The sequence below is a fragment of the Hemiscyllium ocellatum genome, chromosome 17 (assembly GCF_020745735.1).
Source record: "Hemiscyllium ocellatum isolate sHemOce1 chromosome 17, sHemOce1.pat.X.cur, whole genome shotgun sequence".
In the NCBI taxonomy this organism is placed as follows: Eukaryota; Metazoa; Chordata; class Chondrichthyes; order Orectolobiformes; family Hemiscylliidae; genus Hemiscyllium; species Hemiscyllium ocellatum.
In genome coordinates this window covers 34,119,753-34,135,139 of record NC_083417.1, presented here as the reverse complement: position 1 = coordinate 34,135,139, position 15,387 = coordinate 34,119,753, and the positions used below count along the sequence as shown (strand labels likewise).

At 40.4% G+C, this 15,387-nt stretch overlaps 1 protein-coding gene across 1 annotated transcript in view; it reads left to right on the top strand.

Annotated features, from left to right (window-relative positions):
* Window positions 1–3,594: 3,594 nt before the first annotated feature.
* jph3b (junctophilin 3b) overlaps window positions 3,595–15,387 on the top strand; it is a 168,225-nt gene continuing 156,432 nt past the window's right edge. The window contains exon 1 of the mRNA XM_060837658.1: window positions 3,595–3,976. Within this exon, the coding sequence (XP_060693641.1) occupies window positions 3,595–3,976 (382 nt within the window). The remainder of the gene's footprint in view (window positions 3,977–15,387) is intronic.

The window sequence follows — 15,387 nt, the reverse complement described above, 5'->3', positions numbered from 1 at the left end:
TTCTGCTGCCATTGCCTTATATTTTCCAAAGATACTTGACCTGTGTGTGTGCGTGTTGGAGGGGGGGGGGGTAGTATTCTGGTTTAGATTAGATTACTTACAGTGGAAACAGGCCCTTCGGCCGAAGCGCAACCCACCCATTCCCCTACACTTACCCCTTTACCTAACACTACGGGCAATTTAGCATGGCCAATTTCACCTGACCTGCACATCTTTGTGACTTGGGAGGAAACCCACGCAGACACGGGGAGAATGAGCAAACTCCACACATTCAGTCACCTGAGTCGAGAATTGAACCCGGGTCTCTGGCGCTGTGAGGCAGCGGTGCCACCGTGCCGCTGTAACTCATTCTCTTAAATGAGTACTGTTTCTTAAACAATTACGCCTAGTTTTAGGTTCTACCAGAAGGGAAAAGAATTGTTCTTTCCACATCCACCCTGCCATGATTGCTCAGGATTTGTGATTTACATTACTGAAAAAATAACTTCCATAAAAAGTTGCTGCATGTTTCTTTTTCTCTTATTCCTATTTTGCCCTTACCACTAGACATTAGATGCTGCTGAAAAGGCAGATAAAGGTAGTATTTAGAAGATGAGAAATTGTGGCTGATGAAAGGAGAGTTGCACAGCTTGAGAGCAATTGGGACAACTGTTCCTACCATTATATACTTCCCTACATCATGATGACATGGCTCAGAGTGCTAATTCATCTTCTGGAATTATGCGGTGACATTCCCGTCCCATCAGACCATCATTCCTCCTCATGAAACTCACTCTCACAAGTTGATGACCTATCAAGCGCCAACCAATAAAAAATGGGCCCTGAATGGTGTGTAGTACATTACGCACAACAAAGCCTAGAATGTTATGGCATTTCTTGCTGGTAAATTGAGAACTTAACTCTTCCCTACCACCATCCCCCGCCACCCCTTTTAAGGAGCTGCCCTTGCCAAGATTCTCTCTGTAGCAGATTTTCTTCACATGATGTTTCTTGGTAAAGAAAATATCCCAAAGTAAAAACTTTCCTCCCAAGAAAATAAAAGCAATTTTTTAAAAACAACAAAGTTTAAGTAGATTGTCAGCAGTTATTGATGACGGCTTCTCCTTGGATTCCACGTAGGTTAATACCCACTCTGAATAAACCTTGTACTAGCGTTTATAATAAAAAATAAACAATCGGATATGGTGAGAATAGAATTTAATTATTCGGAATTGTACATCAAAAGAGAATTTGTGGGGCGGAAGATAGAAGCAGACTTTGTGTCCTTTAGGAAAAAAAAACACTTTATAGAACGGAACATTTTCTGTTTGGGGTTGAGACAGTTCAATTAGATATTTTTCTTTTGGTGGATTTTTCTCCCCTATGCGGTCGGAAACTCATGTCAAGTTTAAATACTCCCGACGAGACTCCAGCAAGCGGATCTCTATCTCCTAATTGGGATAGGGTTTGTTATTATTAACCATAGTGCCAGCTGGTCTCCCCATGCAGTTGCGATGGGATTCTAATCGCATTGTCTCAAAGCGACAACGAGCAGCACCTCCCTACTAAATCATGGATTCATAATCTCGCATCTGACACCAGGATTTCGGAATCTTGCGAGATTTTACCGCTGCGTGCTGCCAGCCAGAACTATCGGTTGATGATTTTGGGGCCACGTGATTTAAATTGTCTGCAACAAGAATTGCACAGTCCCAGGAAATGTTTACACGAAGCAATTTAATTGCAAAAAAAAGTATGACAATTATTAACCATTTTGTCTGTTGCGGTTCTTCATCATTGCCTTGTCAACACTAGGTGGTGTTTAGGGATTTTTTTTCCCTTTGTTAAAATGAAAATAATTTTGGGAACACAAAATGAAATTGAATTGTAATAATGCATCGTTCCAGGTTTTCTTTTGCTTGAATTTGACTTTTTGACAATTGAATTGTATAGAAAGCTCATGTCCAGATGGTGTCTCTCCTGTTAGCTCTGTTTCGAACAAAGCATCCTTTCAATCATTTTGGATGATTCCCAACGCACATTATTCCAAACAGGGACACGCTTTGTAGATGTATAGAAAGGAACAAATTACATGCTATTCACACAAAATAAAGAAACATTTAAACACACACATGACACTGTGTGCCATATTTCTAAGGATGACTATTTTTGACAAGTTAAGCCGATTTGAATCGTTGCCAATAGGCCGGAAGAGAAATAGTGGAGCTAATTAGACTTACTGCGAGTTACAGGTAACACACCATAAACACATTTTTAAAAAACACATTGATTAAAGCGACTGCCATTGCATTCGATGTCTCACCCATCTAGCCCCCGCTCAAATCAAGCTACAAAACCTTGGACGAAAATAATGGCCATGAGGAAATGTAATCAGAAAATAGCAGGCTAGCTAGAATAATTCTATTCTGCCTCAAGGCTGGTCTGTCCTTATTGATGAATGTATCATTTAGTAACGTGCAAGCACACACATATTCAGTGCAATCAGACATTGATCACGTAATCGACGAGATAAAACAATTCATTTTCATAAAACAATTCATTTAAATAAAGACTGATGTTATCGTTTATAATGCATGTCACCGTCTTAACACTCTTTGCAACATTTCGTGGTTACGTGTTTCAGTAAAATACAACGCTGCTGTTTACTGGCCGCCCTTCTAATTGATAAGAAGGGACTAGGCCTCCAGCTCTCGAATTGCAGAATACAAATGAATTCGGCAACGTAAATTACAGTAAAAATAAAATATGTACAATATTTACAAAGCTACATAGCGAATCGTTTATTTTGTTCTTTAAAATAAGCAATATGCACTGGAAGCAATACATGTTATATTTTAAAAAGAAAACACAAATAATAAACATAAATACCAAAATTCAGATGTAAATGTACACAGAGCCCATCCTCAGCATAACTAACACTGACCATTTTCTGAATGCACAGAAGCACGCTCGGTGAAGCTATATAAAAAAAATCCCAGCGTTGAGAGATTAGCCTGGTCTCTATAGCAGTAACAGATCCGAGCAATGGGATTCACTAAGTGTACATGAACATTACGCAAGATCCTGCGCCTTCAATCCATCGAGAAGGGGTTAGAAGGACCCTGTTCGCTCGAACAGGATTTTAAAAATCAGGACTCAGGACAGAGAGAGAGAGAGAGAGAACCATCTCGGAACATCCCTTGATTCAGCACCATCTAGTCCAGACTGCTCTGAAAACACAAGCATCCTCCCTCCAGCATTAGAGCAATGCTGCAAGATTGGAAAAAAACATCAGGTCTGTTGTTTTTCTCTTGAGGTGTCGAGACGCATTGCTGTGCCAAAAGGCGTAATCCTCCTAACCAACTGAATCTCGTCGTTTCTTTAGAAGATTTCCTTATAAATATGACAGCAGTTTTGAATATTTATCACAGGCGGTCGAATCCTAGATGACTGGATTTTGTAGTAACCGACCGTTGGGTAATTTTTGCTGGATCCATTATCTTTGTTGAAGGCGTTGCTTGTGTTTCTTCTTTCTTGTTTGTTTGTGTTTTGTTGCCCGGCTGCTTTAATTGTCCAGGCGCCTTCTTGCTCTGAATTGTGATCCTCATTTCATGCATGTCCAGGGGTGGCAGGTTCGATTTTGACGATGGAGGGTCGTATTGTGGAGGTTGGGAAGATGGCAAGGCTCATGGACATGGCATCTGCACCGGCCCAAAGGGCCAAGGGGAGTACGCGGGCTCTTGGAGCCATGGCTTCGAGGTGGTTGGAGTGTACACCTGGCCAAGTGGTAATACCTACCAGGGGACATGGGCACAAGGGAAGAGGCATGGCATCGGAGTGGAGAGCAAGGGAAAGTGGGTCTACAAAGGCGAATGGTGCCATGGTTTCAAAGGACGATATGGGGTTCGGGAGAGCATTGGCAGTGGAGCCAAGTACGAAGGGACCTGGAACAATGGACTACAAGATGGATACGGAACAGAGACCTACAGAGATGGAGGTAGGACAAGGAAACTTAATCAGTGTTTCAATGAATCACACTTTGCGAAATAAAAGGTTTTTTGGAGGCGAGGAACATGGTGGCAGTAATAAAGCTGTATTCAAACGTTTTTTGGGCGTGCCGAAAAGTTGATAATTGGAGGTGGCTATCTTAGGGGGAGCCCAGGATCAACAACACTGCGTATAATGTATGAAATCGTTCTAAATTCTGCAACGTTCTCCATGACAAATTCGAAATTCCAAATTGAGGACGTGTGAGGTTTCAGAATCGGTTAATGTTACTCGCTGGTGAAACTGGACAACTCAATTCCAGGCCCAGTTGTAAAGAACAGCTACAATGTTAGGTATCTAATCAGAACAGAAGGTGCAAGACCCACAGGCGGAGACTAAAAAATAAGATTTAAATTTCCACCCTTGTTAAAAAAAACGTGCAGCTAAGGTTGAACTCCTAACAGACCCATAACTGTAAATTTGTTCAACCATCACCCAAGTGTTAAAGGAGGGAAACTTGACATAAAACCGACTAAGGAGGATGCTTATTAGAATAAGTAAAACGAGAATTGTCAGGTCAAGGGAACGTGGGATGCAATGCAAGAAATTGATCACCCGCAAAACACTGTTACATTCATTATTTATCTGCAATACCAGATGTGGATGATTGGTTGGTTCTCCACAGTAACAGAAAACCAATCCCAGAAAGAAACATAATTTTGAATGTGCATAAAGCAACCATTTAGCTAGACAAGCAAAGAACATCATGAGCTGTAATCATTGGGTTCCAGACAGGAATGAGAAGACGGCTTGAGGTGAACGCAAAGACGTTGTGATAGGCTAGTGATGACTAGGCAAAGATTTTAAATTAAGACGCGGGTCTGCTGAGTTTGCAGAAACCGTGTAATTATTGCATCTAAGGTTTCGATTTATACGCCTAAACTCCGGTTGTGTTTCCTTGGCGATTGTACAACACGTTTTCCGCATCGTGCATTGTGGAATAATTTATTCTTAGCGCTATTGTGATTGTGGGGCTACTGTATCCAGATGTAATCTGAAGGAGTAGAGAAGCTATTGGGTGTGCTTCAACTTTGTGTGGTATAAACTGGCATAAGGATTTAATCCGCTTGTCGACGGTCTTAGTTAAAAAAAGTCACCGTGCCACCAAATATCTTTGTGAAACATGCATGAGATAGGAAATAACCAGACTTAAAAATCCAAGAGCCCTTCAGGGGACCTGACAATATGTACACGGAATTATAGATATTGGGGGTGGCACATATTTAAGGGATAGTTTTGTAGGACCAAAAAAATGATGTGATGCTGTTAAAAGAAAGATTTCTGATGAGCATACAATCAATTATTAATTTATAAGAAACCACAAACAAGTCTTTATTGAATGATTCGGACTACACAACACTTTGGGTTTAAATTCCAAAAAGTATGATGAAAAGGGAAGTTTGTTGGATGAAAGCAACGTAACCAGAAGGATGTCAGAGAATTCATGAATTACCTGCAGCAGACAGTGCACAGGGAAAACTGGCATCACCTCAGCCTGAACTAGGGAAAACCTCACAGACGTTATTACCATACTAGCTTTTGTATCCTTGTGGGAATGGCAAAACGTACCCTTTCATTGACATGCTCATTGATTTGGCTGAACTAGTCCTCACCCTTAACAATTTTTCCTTCAAATCCTCCCACTTCCTCCAGACAAAAGGGGTAGCTATGGGCACCCATATGGAACCCAACTATGCCTGTCTCTTTATTGGCTATGTAGAACAGTCCATCTTCCATAGTTACATCGGCACCACTCCCTACCACTTCCTCCGCTATATTGATGACTGCATTGGCACCACCTCGTGCTCCCGCGAGGAGGTTGAGCAATTCACCAACTTCACTACCACATTCTACCCTGACCTTAAATTCACCTGGGCCATCTCTGACACCTCCCTCCTGGACCTCTCCATCTTCATCAATGATGACCGACTTAACACTGATATTTTTTACAAACCCATTGATTCCCACAGCTACCTGGATTGCACCTCGTCCCACCCTACCTCCTGTAAAATTGCCATCCCATATTCCCAATTCCTCCACCTCTGCCGTATCTGCTCCCAGGAGGACCAGTTCCACCACAGAACACATCAGATGGCCTCCTTCTTTAAAGACTCTAATTTCCCCTCCCATGTAGTTGAAGATACCCTCCAATGCATCTCATCCATGTCCCACACTTCCGCCCTCAAACCCCACCCCTCCAACCACAACCAGGACAGAACCCCCACCTCAGTTCTTCACCTTCCATTCCATCAACCTCCATGTATCATCCGCTGACATTTCTGCCACCTACAAACAGACCCCACCACCAGGGTTTTATTTCCATCCCCACCCCTATCCACTTTCTGCAAAGACTGTTCCCTCCGTGACTACCTGGTCAGGTCCACGCCGAACCCAAACAACCCACCCTCCCTCCTGGCACCTTCCCCTGCTACCACAGGGATTGCAGAACCCGTGCCCACACCTCCTCCCTCACCTCCATCCACGGCCCCACAGGAACTTGCCACATCCACCAAAGTTTCACCTGCACTTCCACAAATGTCATTTATTGTATCTGTTGCTCCCGATGCAGTCTCCTTTACATTGGATGCCTTCTTGCAGAGCGCTTTAGGGAACATCTCCAGGACAACCCCACTGCCCTGTGGCTGAACATTTCAACTCCCCCCCTCACTCTGCTGAGGACATGCAGGTCCTGGGCCTCCTCCACTGCCACTCCCTCACCACTCGACACCTGGAGAAAGAATGCTTCATCTTTTGCCTCGGAACACTTCAATCCTAGGGCATCAATGTGGACTTCATCAGTTTCCTCATTTCCCCCTCCCCCCACCTTACCCAAGTTCCAACCTGCCAGCTCAGCACCATCCTCATGATCTGTTCTACCTGCCAATCTTCCTTCCCAACTATCCAGCTCCACTGCCCCCCTCCTATTTATCTCTCCACCCCTGAGGCTCCCTGCCTCATTCCTGATGAAGGACACCTGCCTGAAATGCGATTTTCCTGCTCCTTGGATGCTGTCTGACCTGCTGTGCTTTTTCGGCACCACTCTAATCTTGACTCTGATTTCCAGCATCTGCAGTCCTCACTTTCACCTAATCATTTTTATTGTCCAGCTCACTGAGCCTACAGTAAAATATGTAAATATGAATTATTGTTAAGTATTTGTAGATGTTTTCTTTTATTTATGAAATCACTCTTCCATCTGCCCAACTATAGGCTTTATATGAGTTGAAGCAGAAAAATATATTCACTTTTGTACCAACCTCTTGAACTAAGCTTTTGGCCAGTCTTATGTCTCAGTAGTACCAGATTTGCGAAATAAGTTTCCCATGAAGCGCCTTTGCAGGTTTCATTGCAGTGAAAGGGAGATATAACAAGTTGTTGGTTTACACTGTGATCATTGGTCTTTTAATGTGAGGATAGGAGGAATATATATCTATATCTAAATAACTTAATATATACACAAGTACTTTCTGTCCACACACTAGACTATCGTTTCTGATCCAGACATTTATAAGAACACCTCGGTCTACTAACTCTTCTAGAAAACAGCAGTTGATCAGTAATTGACCTTAGAATTTACAGCAATTCAACTTAGTAGTTTAAAGGGTCAGGTAATTAAACATAACTGAACCCCAGGAGCACAATAACATAGATTGCATGGTATAGCACCTCTGACATTATAAATCAGAGTACTAACTCTGTCAGTCTATTACAGAAAATAACCCATGTTTCCAAACATGATAGGACTTTTCATTTTATTGTTTTAAAATTTTATTAAAAACCCAATGCACGCGGATTAAATTGCATGCAATAAAATGCCACAAACACCTGTGTAATGCCTCCAATAAACGTGGAATATAAAATATTTTATAATAATCTGAATAAACTTCATGATACCCTGTTCCGTAAAATGTACAAAAATGCTATTATATAATTGCTAAATTTTCAAAAGAAATATTGCTTTCAACAATACTTATGGCATTAGTTTTTTTTTCAAAATGGTCTCAATTGGAGGAGAAAGCCTTTTAATGGCAAAGGTGTTAGGATTTGAGCACAGTAACATGAAACGTGAAACAAGAACAAAAAAGGCAATAAGTATGCGAATAGAGTCAATATTAACAGTAGTTGGAGTCGCAGGTAGATAGGATAGTGAAGAAGGCGTTTGGTATGCTTTCCTTTATTGGTCAGAGTATTAAGTACAGGAGTTGGGAGTCATGTTGTGGCTGTACAGGACATTGGTTAGGCCACTGTTGGAATATTGCGTGCAATTCTGGTCTCCTTCCTATCAGAAAGATGTTGTGAAACTTGAAAGGGTTTAGAAAAGATTTGCAAGGATGTTGTCAGGGTTGGAGGATTTGAGCTATGGGGAGAGGATGAAAGGCTAGGGCTGTTTTCCCTGGAGCATCGGAGACTGAGGGATGACCTTATAGAGGTTTACAAAATTATGAGGGGCATGGCTAGGATAAATAGACAAAGTCTTTTCCCTGAGGTAGGGGAGTCCAGAACTAGAAGGCATAGGTTTAGGGTGAGAGGGGAAAGATATAAAAGAGACCTAAGGGGCAACGTTTTCATGCAGAGGATGGTTCGTGTTATGGAATGAGCTGCCAGAGGAAGTGGTGGAGGTTGGTACATTTAAAAGGCATTTGGATGGGTATGTAAATAAGAAGGGTTTGGAAGGATATGCTGGCAGGTGGGACTAGACTGTGTTGGGATATCTGATTAGAATGGACGGGTTGGACTGAAGGGTCTGTTTCCATGCTGTACATCTCTATGACTCTAATGCCTATATCTGGAGTAAAATATGGAACTAGTTTGCAATAAAATTAGGCTGACATGCTGTTACCTATCCCTTAAATTATGATTATGATTCACTTAAAAAGCATTGATTCTCAAAGTCATGCTACCAGGGCACATTTGCACTTTTCTGAAAACCATTTTCTGTAATTTAGTAGCTTTACGCTAAAATGGCCTCAAAGTGGGATCTAAATCCTTTGCCATAGCTATGATGTGGCTAGCTTAAATTTAAAAGGGCTTCTTCTCAGGTGTTCTATGGTCTCAGGTAACGGACTTCCTGTAATATAGATATATTCATCCAATCATCTAAACATGACATTGATTGCCATTTTAGCAGAATTGGTCTAATCTCTTCTATGACTGAAGAAGCCAAAATGTCTTCCAAACGTAAATGTGACAGTACATTTGTGAGTCCAAAATGTTGAAAATGAGCCATTTCACTTCAGTCCAGCACCACCAAACTCCACAATCACCTTCACTTCACTGTACACCCTTCAGCAAGTTACATTTAAGGTCAATCTGGATGTCTTGATGCCTCAATCAGATGAATTGCACCATAGCATTTGTTTATGCCTCACAGAATTTGAATCCCAAACACAGACCTACAAAGTTTAATGGAGGGCTGCAGCTTCCTGGTCACTGAAACAGGCAGGAAACCAATTCTGTCATTTGGTCACGCAAACATGAAAAGCACCCTCTTGAGTTTAAATTGTGTTGGTTGCATCCTGATTGAAATGGTTAACTGGGATCATCTACCCACTATTGTGGGTAGAAAAACTTCCAGTCGTTTGATACACATAAAATCAATGAATGCCATACACAATATTGATGGACTACGGTAGTGATAGTGGGAGATTCATTAACTGGGGTCTTCATAGTGTGCATGATTTAGAGGGAGCAGAATACATTGAGTAAAACTTTTCAAGCCAGTGTGAAGAAGCCTGTACAAGAGAGGGTGTGGTTCTGGATTTGATTTTAGGTAATGAAGCTGAGCAAATTGTTGAAATGTCAGTGGGGGACCATTTTGCAGACAGCGATCATACCACTGTTAGATTCAATATTCTTATGGCAAAGGACAAGGATGGGTCTGAAATCAAAGTTCCAAACTGGGGGAAGGCTGATTTTCATTAGATCAGGTATGAATTGGCCAGAATAGACTAGGACCAGATACATTTAGGTAAATCTGTGTCAGAGCAGTGGGACACTTTCAAAAAGGAAATAAGGAAAATACAGAAAGATGCTCCACTAAAGATAAAGGGTGAGGCAAATAAATCCTGTGAACTCTGGATATCATGGGATATACAGTATTAGATAAGAGGAAAAGGGAGACCTATAGCAAATACTGAGGGGTGTAAACACCAAAAATCCGAGAGGAGTACAGAAGGTGCAAGGGGGAATCTTCAAAGGAAGTTGTGAAAACAAAAACGGGGCATAAAAGAATAATGGCAAGTGAAAGAAAGGAAAATACAAAGCTATTTTACAAGTACATTAAGTATTCTGCGAAGGAAAAGAGTAGGCCCCATTAAGCACCACAGTAGTAATTTGTGTATGGAGCCAGAGGACATAGGTAGGGTTCTAAATTAATATTCTGTGTCAATGTTCACTCGTGAGAGGATAGTATGAGTACAGAAATCAGGGAGAAGCATTGAGATATAATTAAATAAATTAAAACAGACAGAGAAGAGGTTCCAAATGGTCTGGCAGGCTGAAAAGTAGATACATTTTCAGGGCCAGTGAAATGTGACCCTGGCTGTTGAATGAGGTAAGGGATGAAATGGCATTCCTCTCTGGTCACAGGATGGGTGCTGGAGGACTTGCCAGCAGCCATTGTGTACCTTCTTTCAAGATGAAAGGAAGAGATAAAACAGGAAACTACAGATCAGTCAATCTAAACTCTGGGGAAACTACTTGGAAGCAATTCTGAGGGACAAAATTAACTTGCACTTGGAAGTGCTGGGAATAATTAAGAATACTCAGCATGTTTTTGTTAAGGGGAAATCATGTCTGACAATTGAAATGAAATTTTCAAAGAGGTGTGTAGATGAGAGCAATTCATTTGGACTTCAGCAAGGTTTTTAATAAGGTCCCGCATGGGAGCCAGAGTATTGTGTCCAGTTCAGTAATCCACTTTATAGGAGGGATATGATTACACTAGACAGATTACACGGGAGATTTACCAGGATTTTGTCTGGGCAAGAGAGATTTGGTTCTGAAGAGAGATTGGATAGACTGGAGTTGTTTTCTTTAGAACAGAAAAGACCAGAGCATGGGGCACGTGGTTGAGATTATGAAGGGGAAATACACAGAGTAGAGAGGAAGGAATGTTTACCTTTGGTGAAAATATCAGTGACCAAGGGATATTAAGATAAGGATAGGAGGTTTAGAGAAGATGTGACAAAAGTGCTTTTCACCCAGAGGGTGGTGGAAGTCTGGAGCTCACTGTCTGTAAGAGTGGTAGAGGCAGAAACCCTCATAACAGTTAAGAAGTATTTATATGTGCACTTGCAATGCCAAGGTATACAAGGCTATGGGGCCAAGTTCTAGCAAATGGCTTTAGAGTAGTTAGGTGGTTGTTTTAATGGGTGCAGACACAATGGGATGAAAGGCCTTTTTTCTGTGCTTAAGACCTCCATCACTCTATTTCCTCTTTGATTGACTGAGGTAATCATATTATTCCCTCTGTGATAGAAAATCCACAGATATTAGTATGCAACAATGCAGCAGACACAAGAACTATAGGTTTTGCAGAATGCACAGAATACATCATTGTGCAGTATATGAAGGCCCTCCCAGTGACATGGAACTGCCTGAGGACTTTTATTCATGCTTTACACATAGACCTAAACTTGTTTTTGAAGGAATACATACTTCCACAGTTGTAAAATATATAAAATATTATTAGGAATTTGGTAGAAATTTGAATGTTTTGGCAGTTTCAATAGAGGTGCAACGTCCCTTGATCTTCTGCTAATTTTGGTACATTCCTCTCCAATGTAATCTATCAAAACATATATTTGCATTAATCACACCACCATTTCCCACATTGCTTGGGTTGGATTGGATAACTTTCAATAATGTCATTGAATCTATCATTAGCTTTATATCAAAACCAAAAGAACTGCGGATACTGTAAATCAGAAACTAAAGTATAAATTGCTGGAAAAGTTCAGCAGGTCTAGCAGCACCTGTGGAGATAAATCAGAGTTAACATTTCAGGTGAGTGTCTGTTAATCAGAGGGTCTGAGGAAGGGTTACCCGACCTGAAATGTTAATTCTGATTTCTCTCCACAGATGCTGCCAGACCTGCTGAACTTTCCTGGCAATTTCTGTTTTTATTACCATTTTTTCACCACCTACAGAAAAAATATTTATCAGTGGCTGGATGAAATATATGGCCAAAAGGAAAGGAAGACTACAAGGGGTACAGAACAACAAACATTGGCAATGCACTGTCAAAGTTCTATAAACTTCAGGTCATGGAAATAGCATTGCTTCCATCAGGAGTAACAGATTTAGTGGAGGTGGAGCTTTTGGATGGATACCAATTGTACATACAACAAGCTTCAAGCGCTCATTGTAATGGTACATTTTAAATCCACAATTTCAGGTCATCCCTACCCTCTAAAACAATCTTTTCTATCAATCTACTTTTTAATGTTGGCAGACTGTAACTATGGAAACACATGCTAGGCTATATATATAAATTTATATGAGTTGTGACAAAAGCCACCATATTTTAATGCAGTTTTTGTAACAAGTCAATTATTTCTGTTTATATTATGATCACATAATTTCTTGCTCTGTAAGATAAAAGAGGGATTGTTTGTGCAATTATATTTCATTATCTGAGCTTAAAATGTTTGCTTGCAAGGGCACCATACTGTAGCTTAATATTACTCTAATTCAAACAGGCATCTTGCAAAGAAGTACTTGATACTAATCATAAGCTGGACCCTGACTTAATTTTGCCCTTCCGGACTCAAGGATACTGGGCCTGCGTAGCATTCTAATATCTGGCTATAATCAATTTAGAGCTGAAGGAGGTAAATTTTGGCCTTATTTTCTACACATTAAATATCGCCTGGTTGCAAAGCAGAGATGAAAATATGATTGGAAGATTGTTGCAATGTTCCTTTCAAAACCACAGAGATTTATTTTCAATTTGTTAAAATAAATTAAGTCCAAAGAGATGTCTTTTGGTGCCATATGATCCTCTTGACCAAAATGTCTTTTTTATACTTTGTATAAATAATAATTAAATACAGAAATTTAAACCAAAAAATTAAACTTAGGAAATACTGTGCATTCCCATTTGTGTACAGGGTGGGCTTCACTGGCTATGGGGAGATTCTTAATAATGGTCTAACATATTCTTCATTTAATCAACTTAAAATTTATTTTTAAAATGCTGATAAAACTTAATTTAGGTCATTTTAAGTTTTCAATTTGGCACTGACTTGAACACAAGTATTATGACGCTTAGTTATATTAACATAAGCAGTGGCTTTTTCTCAGTCCCTGAAACACATAGGAATTAGTGATAAAGTCGGGAGAATTGTGCAAGATCAGCATTGAGGAGCTGCCTGCCAGCGAGAGCAAAAGGTCCTATTTTCAAATCAAATGCTGAACAGTCAGGTGAGATGGTTTTTAGTGGACAGTGAGAAGTCTAGTAGCATGGATTAACAAGTATTAACTTGTATTAATACATTATTATAAAATCTCACTTCATATGCAGTTTTCCATTCTCACATCTGCCGCAGAGAAATCAGATGGCTGCAATTCACAACATGAAAGTTCGAAGAGTAATCTGGCATTTCGAGTTTATTGCTTGCTTCCTCAGGCCTTCATCAGTTATTGACATATCAAGGCATGCTCCGTGGACAATAATCATATGCATACCCCAACCAGTAGGACCTCCTGGTTTCCATCTTTGTTTTAGCCCACATTAATACTCATTCACTTGGATAATAATTACAAGTTCTACCTACATTAGATACCAAAGATCTCATTAAGTAAAATCCACAGTTTCCTCATATATATGATAACATTATCATGGAAAGGCTGAGGCACTTGGGGCTGTTCTCATTGGAGAAAAGAAGGTTTATGGGGAGATTTGATAGAGGTGTACAAGATGATTAGGGGTTTAGATAGGGTTGACAGTGAGAACCTTTTTCTGCGTATGGAGTCAGCTGTTACTAGGGGACACAGCTTTAAATTAAGGGGAAGTTGGTATAGGACAGATGTTAGGGGTAGATTCTTTACACAGCAGGTTGTGAGTTCATGGAATGCCCTGCCAGTAACAGTGGTGGACTCTCTCTCTTTATGGTCATTTAAGCGGGCATTGGATAAGCATATGGAGGTTATTGGGCTAATGTAGGTTAGGTAGGCTTTGGATGGCGCAACATCGAGGGCCGAAGGGCCTGTACTGCGCTGTATTTTTCTATGTTCTATGTTCTATGTTCTATTAAGATCGTGTACAATACCACTTTGTACCATATTCCTGAAACACAACATAATGGATTTGTTTTTTGACAACATGTGAAGTATAAATGTTCCATTCAGTGATTTTGGCTTCCTTTGCAATTGCCTGTTCCCTCACCACCACCACCACCTACCCCACCCCCCCCCCCCCCCCCCCCCCCCCCCCCACCCCACTGTCATCTCCACAGTGTCCTCCGGATAGGAGGTCAGAGTGGTCAAAACCAATGGCTTATCCATGATTCTATGGCTGGCTGTTCTTCTCTGCTGTTATGAGTTCCTCAAACCAAACTCCAAGAAAAATATATTTTGAACATTCAACAAAAATTGCATGAACAAATATCAGATTGATGATTTGATGGCATTTGATTGAGAATGTGATAATATTACCTTTGGATGTATTTATGTGGGTTCCATACCTTAGATTTCTTTGCAAGGCCAAACTGAAAACATTGACAGATTAATAATACTAGTAGGATTACATTTTTTTGAATATATAGACTTTGAAGTGAATACTTTAGCTGTATAATATTTAGACAATACTTTACTGGTGGGGTGCTTGCCATAGTTCTAATGAGTCTCCAGTAGATTTGCTATGAGGATGTTAGTGGATCATTTAGTTCAGGAACAGTTATCATGACTTGTGTGATAAATTTATACCCAGTGAGGAATAAATTGGACAAGAAAGATGTTGTTAGATGCATAAAGTCACATCAGATTGGATAGCACTACACCCATAGAATCTAGCAAGGACAGTTTTTTTTTCTCTCTTTCTTTCATTCTTAAGATGTAGTCACCTCTGGCAAGGATGACATTTATTATCCATTGTCATCTGTACAAATAAGGTGGACATGGATCTTTTTCTTAAGCTGCTGAGTCGTAGTTTGATATAATTGAGTGGTTTAGTGGTCACTTCAAATGGTAGTTAAATAACAACCAAATTAACATGGGATGCAAATCATATACGGGTCAGATTGAGCAAGGCGAGTTTTTTTTTCTCTAAAGAACCTAAACAAACCAATCAAATGTTTCTAATACTGCCATGGTCACCAAATGAAGAAACAAGAATACAAGCCACTTGAGAATGCTGCA